The sequence below is a fragment of the Trematomus bernacchii genome, unplaced genomic scaffold, assembly GCF_902827165.1.
Source record: "Trematomus bernacchii unplaced genomic scaffold, fTreBer1.1, whole genome shotgun sequence".
Classification (NCBI taxonomy): Eukaryota; Metazoa; Chordata; class Actinopteri; order Perciformes; family Nototheniidae; genus Trematomus; species Trematomus bernacchii.
Window position 1 is genome coordinate 8,661,021 of NW_022988043.1, and position 17,366 is coordinate 8,678,386.

At 39.2% G+C, this 17,366-nt stretch overlaps 1 protein-coding gene across 1 annotated transcript in view; it reads right to left on the minus strand.

Moving 5' to 3' along the window:
- oxct1a (3-oxoacid CoA transferase 1a) overlaps nucleotides 1-17,366 on the minus strand; it is a 41,306-nt gene that overhangs the window by 21,405 nt on the left and 2,535 nt on the right. Inside the window, exons 3-7 of the mRNA XM_034118345.1 lie at nucleotides 16,798-16,888; nucleotides 9,852-9,987; nucleotides 9,618-9,767; nucleotides 7,872-7,978; nucleotides 6,996-7,056 (exon numbers count right to left, since the gene is read on the minus strand). Of these exons, the coding sequence (XP_033974236.1) occupies nucleotides 6,996-7,056; nucleotides 7,872-7,978; nucleotides 9,618-9,767; nucleotides 9,852-9,987; nucleotides 16,798-16,888 (545 nt within the window). The remainder of the gene's footprint in view (nucleotides 1-6,995; nucleotides 7,057-7,871; nucleotides 7,979-9,617; nucleotides 9,768-9,851; nucleotides 9,988-16,797; nucleotides 16,889-17,366) is intronic.

Here is a 17,366-nt window from a genome sequence, read left to right on the forward strand (position 1 = left end):
GAGTCAACAAAAACTCTGATTACCATTTATATCCACAGCACATTAAATAAATAATTATATTCATCATCAGTTTACTCAATGGAGAACATAGCTTTTTCTTAATGGACACACTTAACATGAGGTATGGAACTATGAATATTTACCTGAGATTTGATGTCATTCTCGAAGTAGTTCTGGGCTATTTTATTTTGGAAATGTTTGGGAGGTTTGACATTACCCCTCATAAAGTCTAACATTAGCAAGGTTAAATGTTATATAACATGGATGTTAAACATTAATGGGACTTATTTAACTGACAAACAATATCTTAATTAATATATTTTCTTTATATCTGGAGTAGTCCATTTCTTTTTGTTTTTAGTATTTTACAGACTTTCAAAGCTTTAGTGGCCAACAGGTTGATTACAAGGCTTCCTTAGTTAATAATCCATCACATCTGCGTGTTGTCTATGCGTCTTTGTGCGCACACTGAGATGCGACAGTCAGGAGACGGAGACGGTGTGGCTACGGGCGACAGCATGTGGATGACAGCGACACCGCACTCTCATTACTCTGTGTATTTATAGCCCCTCTATCTTCCTCCCAGTGTGCGTACGTGTGCTTGTGTATGTGGGCACTTGGCCATGCTCTGCTGCCACTTTCGGGGCTCAGCTCTTGCTTTATCCTCTAACCCAGAATACTGACACCATGAGCAATCTGTTTCCTCTCAGTGGAAACTTGCCTCGCCTATGGCAGCCTGCATGGTATCCAGAAAATGGGACACATCGAACTCAAATGTTTACATTTCTAAGAACACTTAAGCCTCTGTGTAATGTGCTTCAGATGATAGGCAGTCATCAGGAAACTTTGAACTTATATAGAGAGCGCATAGCATGCAAATGTTCCATTTCAAACATCCAGTCCCTGCATATGTTTAGCAAATCTGTCTTTCCTTTCTACTGTCTCCTTTCATCTCTTTTTATCTGGACTGTTTCCGCTTTTATGTGTTGAACCAAGACTATCAGACCCAGTGTACAAATGAATATTAAACCCTTTGCCCTACCCTACACTCTGTCGCTGGCTTTAGTGTCAATCAGTAAATGTCAGCATTGCACTAGAATTCAAGTACATGCGAAAATTGACTTATAGAAGTCAATGCCAAATCAAAATGCTCTGCAAGTCTTACGTTCAGAATAAGGTAATATAAAGTGTAGCGATGCTTTAGCAGCAATGTTTTTGATAGGCTAATACTGCCAGCAATATCCCTTAAAAAGGTAAGCAGTTGAGATTGACTGGTTATAAAATATTCATCAGCTCAACATGAGAGTGTATCTTCAAATGTTTGAATTAATGCTGGAGAGGTCTAACCTAAGTGGCTGAAAGCCCAATGACTACATTCACTACATCTACTCTAATCAGACGACAGAAGGAAGTTTATTATGTGCATAAATGTATGCACCAGTTCAGAAATGAACATAGAAAAAAGACAACCATACATTTCCACAAGGGGCTGGACACATAAATGTAGAAGACTTATTCCTTGCCTTAGAAATTAGTTCAATCATGAGCTCACGTCTTGGTGTGAATGTACTTGTGTATGTACGTCTATTGTCTTCCATTATGGTGAAGGTCACCAATTCAAATCTCAAAATAGTCTCTACTGAGGGGATATGTATATGATGAAAATGTCAGGGTCATTGTGACATTCTCTTTCGTTACATGCATAAACACGAGCATATGCACTGTTGAGGGGGAAGAAGCATGTCAAAGGCTTTTATAGCCATCTGTCCATTGTTATTACAGCAATTTTCTGTAGTTGTAGTCTAGCTAGACCTGCAATTACCCCCATTTGCTTTAGAGAGGTTTAATACTGAAGACAATGCAAACTTTGCTGATGTCAAATACTAGTATTTTAAAAAATAGGATTCAGCAGTGTGGAAATAAGGAATTTTATATAATTTTGCATTAAAGGAAGGCACATTTGATCCTTTAAAAAAGAAAACAAGATGGTCATTTTCGCATTATTGTGGTAGTGATTTCAAGAAGGGATAAAAACTGGATAGATAACAAGTCGATACCCCACCTTCAATCAACCACGACTTTAAATGATTACATTAATTGCCCATCTTATGGACACAAATGCTGAACCTCTTAAGGCAGGAAATGATTGGGAAAATGTGTGGATTTATAACAATTGGTCAACAGTTGCTGGAGTAATGGAATTAATCAGGGGCACATTTAGAACAAGCATTCGTCCAATTCATGCATGACTGGTCGTGCACACCAACACCCACGCCACCACAACGCACTGCCACAGTAACAGAATACAGTTGAGTCATTTACTGTGACTGATGGTAGAAAAACAGCAGAAACCACTGCTTTGATTCAGTCTTGGATGTATTGTTTCCCACAATGCAATGCGGCCCTTTCACTGCGACTGCGATAAGGGAATAACTGGACCAGTCGGATACCGTGGAACATTCAAAAATGGAATAGCAGGATTTGGTTGCCTAGTAACCTTGGCAGGAGCCGGTGATGATCTGGTAATTTTCAAAGTGCTTTTGTGTTATCTCGTTTTCTGACACAATTTCTGCCTGTTGAAGTTCAAAAGAAAATAGTCGAAGATTTTATAAAAATGTGGACTACAGTGATGAGCCAGTGGTTACTTACCATGAAGGCGTAAAAGGTGGTTATTAATCTGTTCAAAATGACTCATGTACAATAAGAGCTTAATCATGATGTTATGTATAATATAATTCTTCTTCTTCGTTGAATGTGCATAAATGTCATACAGAGGTCGAGACAAAAGGTAACATACCTACACTTCTGTTAGCCCCTAAGGGTTTTAATGCATTACTCACATTTACTGAGCCTTAGGTGAAGGAGTTGCTCAGCATTCTAATTAAAATTGGTACTTAGATGACGGACAATCAGTGTGTACTTTTCTTAATTGAAAATGCAAAAAGAACAAAGCTGTAGAAATGTGAGACGCCTATTAAGTACAAGTGGAGAAAAAAAATGGAGACTGCCATCTCATTTTGCAAGTTAGGAGGTCAAGCACAGGTGATTCAAACAAACATTAGAGAAGAGTGGGATGGCTAAACAAAATGATATTCAAGAGGCTAACGGGCACCATGGTTAGCGTCAAGGGGAAGCTCTTCAGTATTTATTGAAATCCCCTTTACACACCTTACTGTGGTGGTATTTTATTAACAGATGACAAAAAGGAAAAGGCATGTTCTTTTCTCCAATAAAAAGATAATTACTTTCACAACTGAGAAAATATAAATAAATAAATAAATAGTTAATAAGGGCATGTTATAATGTCTAAATTGCTGCTCTTTGACTGAAACTGAGAAGTCTATAATCTTTATTCTAACCAATGTTTAGTAGTCTTGTCAGTTTCCCACCTCAATTTCCTGACATATTTTGCCCTTTGATAACAATGAATTGCTTAGCCCCTGAACAGCGTGAGCCTCCCTGGCTGTGTACAGGCAACAGAGAAAGAAATCAGTTCAGCATCTTACTGTGCAATATGATGCTCAGAAAGCTTTCCACACACTGGCCTGAGATGCCAAGCGAGTTAAATATATAGCTTAAAAAACATCTAACCTTGTCCATCGGTTCCTCTTCCAGCCTTTAGTAGTGCACCAAGACGTCAGGGTCAATATTGACAGCAACTCAACAGATTTATTACTGAGCATGCACTGAATCCTAAAGATACATGTATTCTCAGAGAGACAGTAATTGCTTCAGTATCAGATTTAAAAGGTTCTTAATGGGTTTAACAACACAGGCCTATCATTTTATTGTCACCAATAAGTAGGCTTGTCATAGATGCATGTTCATTATGCTACCTGTACTGCCATAAAAAAGGCATTATAAAAATGGTACACACAATCTGACAAATCACTTGATAGGAGGATAAGAAAAAGTGTGCAGGCAGTTATATGTGATACACACCTAATGATTATCATATACACATTTGAAAGACTAATAGATTTTAAAAAGGTGATACTCGTGTTATATTAAGATGCATGTATCCATTATTAGAAAGTGAGAGACCTCACTTTTCAGCCGGTACATTTTCAGAAAGTAAGATATAAAAAACATAATAGCCACAGAGAGTAAGAAATACATGCACTGAACTTTAACTTAACATTTGGAAATCCTGTTTGATATCATTTGTCAGACTGCAGCACAATTTACAATGAATGCCCCACAAGAGAGAACCATTTAGTTGATCTCTGGATGACAAGTGTTTGAAAGGACAATGTGTTATAAGAGCATGACATAAAAAAGGAGTGACATGGAAAATGTTCAAAGAGTGATGTGACACAGTAGTCTGAAACTATCTGGCTTTAGTGCTGGAAAATAAAATGACATTTATAATGGATTTATTTACGTTCAGAAGCAGATGCCGAGCTTTCCTTTCCCCAAATTTGAAAATCTGTGTCAGGGTCTGGACTGGGTTTTGGGTGAGTTAATTGACTAAGACATTACATATTTTCTTAAATAGGCAACTTAAAAACATTTCTTAAGGCGTCACACCTATTAAAAGGCTTTTTATACAGTGTCCATGTTTAAAAATTAATCCAAACAATTATTTCTAAAATCATGAGACATTGCAGAAGCTGTTTGTGTTCATAACTTTTCTGATTCCTCTGAAGTATGGCAGGTGCATCCTGGAAGCTTGCGATATGGGGAAATCTAAATCTTGCTTTTAACTTGTCATGTCATTTCCTCTCCCTCTCTTGACTATAATTCCTGCCACTCTATATGAGAGTAGTAATGCCACAAAAACAATCTTGAAAACGCACCTGGATAGTGAAAAAAACAAACACTTATGTGTCTCAGTCAAATGAAAAGCAGCCTGTGTCTCTAAACCCAATAAAAATAGTTTCATCCTATTACCTCTGCAAAAATACCCTGAGCAGTTGATTCTGTGTGCACAATGGTTCGAGCTGACAGTTCACTGTTGAATCTACCCGATTAAGCTTGCATCTCATAAAGCAGTTTTGTAAGCATTAGTATTCATGTCCCTACCTTATACGTCACAACTCCAGCAGACGTCACATACGTAGACACATTTGTGGCATCGATGCTGTCAGAGTGACTAGCTTTTTAATCCAATTTAGAAGAAAATGTAGCAATTTATTTGTTACCCTGGCACTAGTTTGCATTAATTTATGATATGCATCATTGGCAACATGGCCCTGTCATCTGGGTTAAACATGACGCAAAACACTGTTATGAAACTCAATGAATGCATGTGCCATTTACCGCATTAAACCAAATTTGAGTGGTAATTCGACAATATAGTCTCATTGTGAGAAAATGTACTTTTGCCATTTAGTCAGAGACATTTATATTCAACAGAAGACTATATCTCACGTCCAGCAACCGTGGAATAATTGAAAATGTGCTTGGTGAAACGCAGTTAGATTTACGAGTGACCCTTCGCTACCCATTTCTTTTCAGAAGGCGCCTTTGTTTTATGGTTTTCACACAGTTTTTCTCCCTGCTGCTCTCTAAATCAAACTGTGTCTATATGGGAGGTGTGAAGCTGTTTCTGTGTTGGAGGGGCTGAGAGGTAGATATAGATGCACACATACCACACACACACACACACACACACACACACACACACACACACACACACACACACACACACACACACACACACACACACACACACACACACACACACACACACACACACACACACACACACACACACACACACACACCACACACACACACACACACACACACACACACACACACACACACACACACACACACACACACACACACACACACACACACACACACACACACACACACACACACACACACACACACACACACACACACACACACACACACACACACACACACACACACACACCACACACACACACACACACACACACACACACACACACACACACACACACACACACACACACACACACACACACACACACACACACACACACACACACACACACACACACGGAAGAGATGAGCGATCATATTCCTATATAAGTGGGTACCCAGACGGATAGAATGACAGTAGGTAATAACACAGATATCCCAGAGAAAGCAGGACATCCTCACTTGGTTTTTGGCCGTACTGGTTGAGGAAAACATTTTTTGTAAAGTACTTCAAACTTTGAGTCTATTTATAATATATGCTATCTAAAAATGATATTCAGAGGAATATAAACCATTCCCAATTCAAGGTAAAAATATAAATTCATGATTATAAAACACATGGCCTTAAACTAGTAAAATGCCTGTTTCACATTTCTGCTCCCGTCCTTGAGGTACAAAAGGGATTTTCTTTTTTATCTACTTCATCCTTTGAGGGATGGCATCTAGTATATGATGACTTTATTCTGTTGCTTAACTGCTATGGGTTCTATGTAAGACTATTAGCTTTGTGTGGTTGGGTTCAAAAGTGAAACAGCTGTTTTATTTTCTTGATTTCTTTATCGTCTACACACATTATAGTGGTCAAAATAATTCATAAATACATTATTGTGATATCACCCTCTTACCCCCAAATTATTTCGTAGGAAGTGAGGAAATGTTTTACATCACTTTATCTAATGGGTATTATAAAGACAAAATCAATATTTTATTAAAGAATATCACAGTTGCGATTGTAGTTAGTTTAGACTCTAAACTAACTAGACTCTAAACTAACTACAATCTCTAAACTTTAGAGATGAATTCGCATATTTTTCGTGCTCATTCCAGATGATTTTCAGGAGGTGCTTTAGTTTAAGAATGGCTTTAACTAAGGATTTCGAAATCATGCTGTATGAGGTATATGGAGATGCATATCTACTCCAGAGATTTTGAAATGAAAGTCTACATAATGCATGAAAGCTGTTAAAACCAAAGCTGAGATTGTGAATAGACTGATAGATATGTGACAGTTTACATGTTCCAGGCAGACATCAGGAGTGAAAGCAAGTCATTATTAGGTAGTTTGAAATTGATACCTCAACTATGGTGATTTTGGCTGCCTTGCACATTGGTTGATTGAAGTTCCTGGCCGTTTTCCTGAGGGGAAGGAGCAAGAAAGAGGTGATTTAAAAAACAATTAGAAGTAATACAAAGAAAACAAAGAGATATAAGCAAGTAAACACAACAATGTTCAGTGTAACATCCAATAATTAATATTCAGTGTTAGTTTACTGGACGAGGTTGCTCCCTTGTGGAGAAAGGCTGTACTACATCTTCTGATTTCAATCATTCTCACAAATCAGGTTGGGGCAAATTACCTCATTGGTGCTTGACAAAGGGTCAAAACTACATTTTGATTGTCTTATAAATAAACACAATATTATACAATATTCATGAACAGGTAATATGAGTGATATACAGTGTATTTGAGTGTTATCTGACAGTGGGCAGCATCCATGAATATGGTTAAACTGGAACTAAATGAGTATTATCAGTGATGTAACCGTTTCCTTAAATTGGTTAATAAATAAATACTACGATTTTATCAAACATTTAGAACAACTAAATAAAACCATTTAGCTAAAACAGACAAAAAATGTGCTGATCAGAATCATCCCCTGCAGTATATCCCTATGGTCAAAATTAGAATAATTGATTTCCCATTGATATGGCCATCTTAGAAAAACATATTCAACCTTTCTTTAAATTACTGTTTGACTCTCACCACATGACATCAGCAGTGTGAGCAGATTGTTGTGCAAACATACCAGAGGTGATTAAGTCTTGTCTAATGTGCCTCGACCCAGGAGGCTGAATCCTTTCCTAAATAAATACGGCTATTGCCATAACACTCCAGGTCTGTGCTGCTGGTGTGTGACCATCACTATATTCCTGTCCAGTTCATCAGTTACCTGAAAATAATGTTTCCAGTCTTGTCAGCTTTCCATGCCTTGATCAGTGCAAAGTCTCCAGTGATGGCCTGCTCCATGATATAGTGCCTGCCATTGAACTCCCGCACCTGTACAATGACAACACAATTCAATAAGTGAGTGGCGCTGAATGCAGGGGAGGATGAAGATTGTGTGTTTTTTAGCATTTACAGACAGCAATTTGAGTCCAGACCGAGATTAGTCAATACTGCTGAGCTTTTGTCATCCACACAAGAAAATCAATAGCATAGCAACGATTCATAGCAAAGTATTATGCCATCAGTGAAAATATGTATTTTTGTATCCTTAGAGAACCATAAATGTTTCTGTTATTATTAAAGTGCAGTATATTTGGGCATGCTACAACACTAAAATCAAACAAGACAAACAAGTTATTTTGAAATGTTCTTCACAATGCACGCCCCCCCCCCAGACATGACTTTGTGCTCTGAATGCAAATTAAAATTACAAACTTGAACTCATTGCAGTGGCCAGAGTTGGGTGTAACGCGTTACTGTAATAATATTACTTTTGTCGGTAACGGAGTAGTGTAACGCATTACTTTTATAATTCAGTAATCACACTACAGTTACTAACATTGCCCCGACACGCGTTACTTCGTTACTTTTATAAAATCTTGCGCGTCCACATCTCCACGTGCAGTGCTGCATAAACATGGCAGAGTCAGCGATAACTTTCGAGGGGTGGAGGTATGCCCATTATTTTGAGTTTGTCCGAAGAATAGACAGGAATGTGACGGTGAGGTGCAAACTGTGTCCAGGCCAGAAGCTGTTATCCACTGCTGTAAACACCACGTCAAACCTCAACAAACACCTGCAAAGAACACATGCTAAGGTGAAGCTAATAGCTAAGGACCCCCGAACCCAGAGTGAGGATGTTGTGAGTGCGCCGCTGCCGACTCCGAAGCAGCAAAAATTACCGGTAACCAAAGCAGAGATGGACAGGCTTGTAGCATCCTTCATAGTAGAGAAAATGTTGCCCATTTGCACAGTGGAATCACCATCGCATCGTTCAGAGATATACTGCGCAAAATACAGATAGCAGGAGACAGAGGACAGCCATGGTCAGAGCTATCTGGATCACTCTTATGCGACAATGGAAACTGAACTAAAGAGAACATTTGAAACTTTAGCAGTCTGCATGATCGGCCTGTAGGGAGGGGCGGGCCGGCCCTGCGAGTAAAGTAACGAGTAAAGTAACGAGTAAAGTAACGAGTAAAGTAACGAGTAAAGTAACGAGTAAAGTAACGAGTAAAGTAACGAGTAAAGTAGCGAGTAAAGTAACGAGTAAAGTAACGAGTAAAGTAACTAGTAAAGTAACGAGTAAAGTAACTAGTAAAGTAACTAGTTACTTTATGTAGAGTAACGAAGTAGTGTAATATATTACTTTTTTTTTAAATAATATGTAATATGTAATATATTACTTTTTTTTAGTAACGACCCCATCTCTGGCAGTGGCCAGTTCTCAATTGTTTTAATTGTAATGTAAAGCCTTTACAGAGGAATTGTTGGACCCATGCTCTTATGTATCCTCCTCTGTACAGAGAAGTTTGCTTTCTTTCTAGCAAGAACTACAATGCAAAAGCTAATAATGGTAGGGTTATTATGAACATTATTCATGGCCATAGCTGCAGACTGCCGTTCTTAACTCCACCAAACAAGGCATAAGAAAGATAATGGACGTTTTGGCACAACTGCAACATCTCACCTCTCTCTTCTCACTGGCGATGGCAATGCTGCCATCTTTGTTGTACTTAATGGGAGAGCCTCCCTCCTGGATCAGTGTGCCATATCCAGTGGCTGTGAAAAAGGCAGGAACCCCAGCCCCCCCAGCCCTGATCCTCTCTGCAAGAGTTCCCTGTCAGGAAAAGAGAAAAATATTAATATCTTGTAGGAAAATTAATGTATTGTTGTATATATTTCCACATGTGTTCTGACCAACCTGTGGCGTTAGTTCCACTTCTAACTCCCCTGTCAGATACTGTCGTTCAAACTCAGCATTCTCCCCGACGTATGAAGAGATCATCCGCTTGATCTGCTTAGTCTTCAGCAGCAGGCCCAGGCCGAAGTTATCCACTCTGAAGAAAACATACACAAAGCATCATGAACCGTTAAATGGGTAGGATAAGCTGCAGCATATTAAAGATATATATATATATATATAAGACAATCTTCAATATTTTAAAATAATCAAACGTTTCACAAATTAAGGTTTTAAAGAAAATGAGGAACATACACATGGTAAACCTTGTTTATACAAAGATTGTGTAACTTCAGATTGCATGGAGTCAAGCCCAACTCCATGCAATCTGTCAAAGCTTTCAGCAGTATGACAAATAATTATGGGGACAAATTGTAGTTTTCAGATGTATTCTGAAGTATTCTTCTGTTGATTTGTCCAAAAAGAAATCTGATGTTATTTGATGCAGTACCCTCCACTGTCTGAGACTAGATTAGTGCCCACTTCTTACTTCATAGTTTATGACCCAATATGTATATATGCTCATTTTTATTTTTATTTTTTAGTCATTTCTAATTTCATAGTTTTTCATTATTAAATTGTATTATTATTTTTATCTTTGATTTTATTTTTTATTTTATTAATCTGTGTGAATCTGTGCTTTCCTGTTTTTCACTCTCACCCTGTTGCTGTTTGAACTACTGAATTTCCCCACGGGGATTAATAAAGGCCAATCTTATCTTATCTTATCACTCCTTTCTTTTGTTTTACAGTTTTTAACATAGTTCAAGTTACAACAAATCCCCAGAGAGGTTATTCAAGGTTGTAACTGGGCCCAGCCAAGTAATACGGCTCCTTTCTGGTAGCTCTGCTACTTAAAGACACAGCTGCAATAAAAGATCAGGACCAAACGCAGCTGTAGGCCTGAGGCCTGTACTACGAAGCCGGATTTTCGCTTAGCGAGCTAACTTCAGGGAAAACTCTGGGTTTCCGGTCCTACGACGTTGGTTCTCTTTTTAGCGGGCTAGATCTCCATGGTAACTTATGCTGAACGGCTAACCTGCTCCGGAGCAGGTTAGGTTGCAGGCTAAGAGATCAACTCAGTGAAAGCACCGCCTGCTGACCAATCAGAGCTCAGTGTGCAGAGTTTAAAGCGATCAAGTCGTATTACAGGAGAAAGGAAATACAGTTTAAACTGCCGTTGCAGGAAAGACGGCCGGCCAAAATCACAGACTGTGTGAAGTGAACGTGAAAATTAATAGAATATCCCCTCCCATCTTCAGAGCAATCTGACTATTATAACATTAGCGTTAAGACAGCTTAATTAAATATCTGCCACAACATAAGTAACCGGATCGAAGTAACAGTACAGTCCGCGACATATCACATCATAATGTATCATAAATTTCCTGATCTGAGTCAGCTTCTTGAGCCGTATCTGGCCGTGCAACACTCACAGTGTCACATACTGTATGCAGAAGTATTATTTTAAGCAACACATTAAGTTGACCAAACACTCGAGTCAAATGTAATTAAAGTCAGATCCACTCGTGTCTTGGACGGGGCAGTGATATCATAAACCTGTTAATGTACGCATTCAAACACTTTTTCTTTTACCAGCTGTATTCACCTTGCAGGTGCAGCTATGTGGCTTTTATCCTGGATAAAGTGTTTAAGTCATGGATGTTTAAAGTTTAACTTCTTCATATGTCTAATATTATAGTTGACTTTTCATTCAGGAAGTATGACGCGCTGCGCTGTCAGTACGCTTCTCCATGTTTGTGATTGGTCGAATGCTCCAAATACCACCCCTTTCATGTGAACGCGCACCAAACTAGATAGGACACGGCTGGCTTGAGCGATCCACTTGATAACTCGCGTCATAGGACCGTTTAGCGAGAGCGCGTATGTTTTGGATTAGGCCAACCGGCTAACTCAAACATATCCAGGTTATGTTGAACCGGCTTCGTAGTACAGGCCCCTGGAGTACCACTGCCAGCACCTCTTTGTTTATTGACTGAAATATTTCACTACAATGTGTCATTGCTAGGGGGGACAGACAATCAAACCTGGACAAACAATAATTTGACAGCAGGAAAAGTAATTCTTAAGCAAAGTATTGTAATATTTGCAAGTTTTCTATGACAAAGGAAGGTTATTGTATAAGTAGGATTGTTGAAATACTGATGGAATGGGCCAGCAGCTATGAGAGGACTGATTGCATGGAGCTTGTCATTCATTACCCTATGAAAGTTAAGTCTTCATAAAACTTTATAACATATAAAGCCATTTTGAGAAAGGTATTGTCTTGTGATAGAGGAGCATAGTAAAATCCTATCTAACAACTCATGGTCTTTTATTTCCAACTTTGTCTTGCAATATTAAGAACACTATGCAATCAAATCAAGTCAATTGCAACAAGCAATGTAATACAACTTGAAAACAGTTTACAGCATGGAAGTGTAAAATCATGTTTCCACAATATGGTCTCTCACTAAGACAAAAGCTAGACTTTGCCAAGAATGGGTTTTCTTTTTATTCTTTAAAGGCGTTGGGAAAGCAGAACTAATGCTTTGTCCTCAAATCAGCTGACAAGGTAACTAGGCCATGTGCGCCCAGAATACCAAAAACAGATGCATGTGAAAAGCACCCTGTCACACACACAACGCTAGTGTTATAAGACCTCAAATGTCCTCTATGTACTGTATAGACGTTTAGCAATTTGTAATATTGTTTATGAAGTTTGTATGTATGTACAAACACCTTGGTGACTAATGGGCTGACTCTCCCTTTAGAGGCAAACAATATAATCTGTCCTTGCTAAAGGCTCACTGATCAGAGCACCTTCCAGCTCAGAACTCAAGTTCTGCCTTTCACACAGACTCAATGTGGTTTGGGTAACATTACTGAAGTAGCTGATTAAAGAATGAACATAAGGCTGCACTTCTGTCACGGCCTAATAATATCCTCTTGTGTACAGCTGAATCCCTCTCGTCTAGTATTACAGTGCATAAAAAGCCGTCTGTGTCAGAGTTCTGCAAAGTTTCCCATAAGGCTGCCCATTTCAAAAAGAGCAGACCTTCCCCAGTAGCCAATGGTACTATTAATGATTACTGTATAGAGACCAAAATACACAAACCATATAGATGACCTTTCTTTAGCTGGTGAGAGATGCATATCTATTTTCCAGGTGGATATTTTCTCAGCTTGTGGCAGGTAAAGACTTAAAAATAAAAAACGCAACTAGGCAGCTTTTCCAAAACCAAACTTAAATGAAGGGTGCACTTTGTGTGTGTCAGGGCCTTGTGCTGCATACTGCCATAACGGAGCTGATTCCTACTGTTGGCGTAGGTAACGCACCTTTATTCTTTAAATCGTGTTAAGTTTCTGTCAGTACCTTTTAACATATAATCTCGGGACCCCCTTGACAACGACATGGTGAATCTCAAGGGGTTTATCATAATAAATACATTTCAAATTATAAACCATCAAGATGAACACTTTACTCATTTACCAATCCATGTAGACCTGTGCTAACAAGTTAATAGAAAATAACAAGAGATGCAATACAAGTTCTCAAGAAATATTTCTTAATCCATGTTAGTGGAATTTTGTGTTGTGGAGAGAGCAGAGTTCCAAAGAAAATAAACCACCATTTGGTCACTGTCTAAAGTTTCAATGTTGTTATGTAAACAGTTCAGATGAAGCCACGTTTACTGTGTTGCAGCACATCGGGATTTAATTACAAAAAAGGACTGCAACGTGACAACTGACAAGACAAAGACTGTTGCCTAGTCTGCAAGAGAGACTTCAACATTATGCTAAACAACGTCTAGGATCAGTGAAAGGCTCAGTGGCCAGTGTCTTAATAATGTAGCTTATCCTGTCTGGTACTGAACTGAGGCCTGTACTACGAAGCCGGATTTTCCTAACCTGGATATGTTTGAGTTAGCCGGTTGGCCCAATCCAAAACATACGCGCTCTCGCTAAACTGTACTACGACGCTGGTTATCAAGTGGATCGCTCAAGCCAGCCGTGTCCTATCTAGTTAGGTGCGCGTTCACATGAAAGGGGTGGTATTTGGAGCATTCGACCAATCTCAAACATGGACAAGCGTACTGACAGCGCAGCGTCATACTTCCTGAATGAAAAGTGAACTTTAATATTAGTCAAATATGAAGAAGTTAAACTTTAAACATCCATGACTTAAACACTTTATCCAGGATAAAAGCCACATAGCTGCACCTACAAGGTGAATACAGCTGGTAAAAGAAAAAGTGTTTGAATGCGCACATTAACAGGTTTATGAAATCACTGCCCCGTCCAAGACACGAGTGGATCTGACTTTAATTACATTTGACTCGAGTGTTTGGTCAACTTAATGTGTTGCTTAAAATAATACTTCTGCATACAGTATGTGACACTGTGAGTGTTGCACGGCCAGATACGGCTCAAGAAGCTGACTCAAATAAGGAAATATATGATATATTATGATGTGATATGATATGAATGATAATGGGACACATCGACGTCTGCACTCACAGTGCCGCGGACTGTACTTAATGTTACTCTGATCCGGTTACTTATGTCGTGGCAGATATTTAAGTAAGCTTTCTTAACGCTAATGTTATAATAGTCAGATTGCTCTGAAGATGGGAGGGGATATTCTATTAATTTTCACGTTCACAGTCAGTTGATTTTTGCCGGCCGTCTTTCCTGCAACGGCAGTTTTTCTGTATTTCCTCTATCCTGTAATATGACTTGATAGCTTTAAACTCCGCACACGGAGCTCTGATTGGTCAGCAGGCGGTGCTTTCACTGAGTTGATCTCGTAGCCTGCAACCTAACCTCCTCCAGAGGAGGTTAGCCGCTCAGCATAAGTTACCATGGAGATCTAGCCTGCTAAAAAGAGAACCAGCGTCGTAGGACCGGAAAGCCCGAGTTTTCCCTGAAGTCATCCGGCTAAGCGAAAATCCGGCTTCGTAGTACAGGCCTCTGGTATTAAACACTTTATTTATGTGATTTAACCTTACATAAAGATTAGCTCCCTCTTTGTTTTTGCAATTTGTATTCCTTTAAAAGTTAAATTATTTTTTTTCCTAGGATTATCGTCATGTAGATATCTCGTAAAATATTCTGCTCTGAACCCAGTTATGTCAGAATATATTCCTAAATCTCTAGCTCAGGATCAGAGATGGGGTCGTTACTAAAAAAAAGTAATATATTACATATTACATATTACTTTAAAAAAAAGTAATATATTACACTACTTGGTTACTCTCTACATAAAGTAACTCGTTACTTTACTCGTTACTTTACTCGTTACTTTACTCGCAGGGCCGGCCCGCCCCTCCCTGCAGGCAGATCACGCAGACTGCTAAAGTTTCAAATGTTCTCTTTAGTTCAGTTTCCATTGTTGCATAAGACTGATCCAGATAGCTCTGACCATGGCTGTCCTCTGTCTCCTGCTATCTGTATTTTGCGCAGTATATCTCTGAACGATGCGATGGTGATTCCACTGTGCAAATGGGCAACATTACCTCTACTATGAAGGATGCTACAAGCCTGTCCATCTCTGCTTTGGTTACCGGTCCTCCAAATTCTTGCGGCGGCGCACTCACAACATCCTCACTCTGGGTTCGGGGGTCCTTAGCTATTAGCTTCACCTTAGCATGTGTTCTTTGCAGGTGTTTGTTGAGGTTTGACGTGGTGTTTACAGCAGTGGATAACAGCTTCTGGCCTGGACACAGTTTGCACCTCACCGTCACATTCCTGTCTATTCTTCGGACGAACTCAAAATAATGGGCATACCTCCACCCCTCGAAAGTTATCGCTGACTCAGCCATGTTTATGCAGCACTGCACGTGGTGATGTGGACGCGCAAGTCGCGCAGATTACGTACATATAAACCTGCGGCGGAAACCCCTCTTGTCTGTCAGTGTGATTATGACTGATTTTATAAAAGTAACGAAGTAACGCGTGTCGGGGCAATGTTAGTAACTGTAGTGTGATTACTGAATTATAAAAGTAACGCGTTACACTACTCCGTTACCGACAAAAGTAATATTATTACAGTAACGCGTTACACCCAACTCTGCTCAGGATAGTGGATTATAAGGAAGGCAGTAACAAGACAGAATAAAGGGCATTCAGGTCAGAAGCTTTTTTTCTAGCACCAGAAGGGCTAACTGAAAGTATAGTGTAACCCACTGAGAGCAACGACACACATCACACACAATATACCCTGACTGCTGAAGGAGTGACAGACCGACAACACCTTTTCCTTGTGCCTGCAAATAAATGATAACTTATCATAAGCAAACTTCTTGGCATCTCTCCAGGTCAACACTACCTGTTCGAGGATACGGCAACAAGGTCACCAATACCGCTACAATACGAGTTTAAAAGCACTCTGCAAGGAGACAAAACAACAGACTCCTTTTTGAGACCAATCGAGACTCCACGTTCAATAGGTGAAGGGCTAAACACGACGGAGGAGGGGGAGTCCCACTTTCTGACCTTGTGAACTTTTATTACTACAAAATATAACTTGGACTTTCTCAAAAACTGGTTAAAGAGTTGACCCCTTTATATTATTTATGATTTGAAAGCAACAAGAATCAGACTTCTGTATTAACTCACAGCTTGAACTGAAACAGAAATTATGCATAACTTCATAAATGACACTTTTCTGGATTCAAATGTGAATCCAAACAAATGTGAATTAGCAACATCTTTTTTGTCAACCCATTCACTCCAGAAACAGGTTGGGATTTTTAAATGGTTGTGATGGTGTCAAATTATACTCAAAATCAAGCACCACCATGGAACGCACTGCATGGTTTAAGCACATGTTTACGCAGGCACCTGTGTGTGCAAAGTGTGCATGCACTCTACCCACATTCTTCCTTCCTGCACACACACTTACCCTGCATTGTTGCTGACTGCAGTGAGACCGTTAACTCCGGTCTTCAGTAAACTGTTGATCAGATTCTCTGGGATACCACACAATCCAAAGCCTGTGTGAAACACATCAAAAGAAGGTTATACAAAGTAAACCAATACAAATTAAATAAATGCAAGCAACCAATAAATCATTTGAAAAAAGTGTTAAGAGATAAACATGGTATGGTGGCACTTAAAGATAATAGACCAGGGACATGGCATATTTGGCAAAGAAAAAACAATGACCTTTACAGCTATTACAAACCACTCAAGTGAAATAACATTGTTCACCTTGGATCAAGCCCCAGGTCATTCTAGTCATGTGAGTCATGAGTGAGGCATACTTCTGTTTTTTTTCCGTCGGATAGAGGTGTGACACAATGGAAAAGTGGCACCTCGAAACTTGACTATAAATAAGAGCAGTGGAATTTGGGTGTGCTGTGTGTGGATGGTATCAACCACACTGCCAGGCAGAGTAAAGGCAGAGGCTATTTGCTAAAACTGTCACTAAGGTGTGTGTCCTACAATATTAAAAAGTCTGTTTGTGAAAGT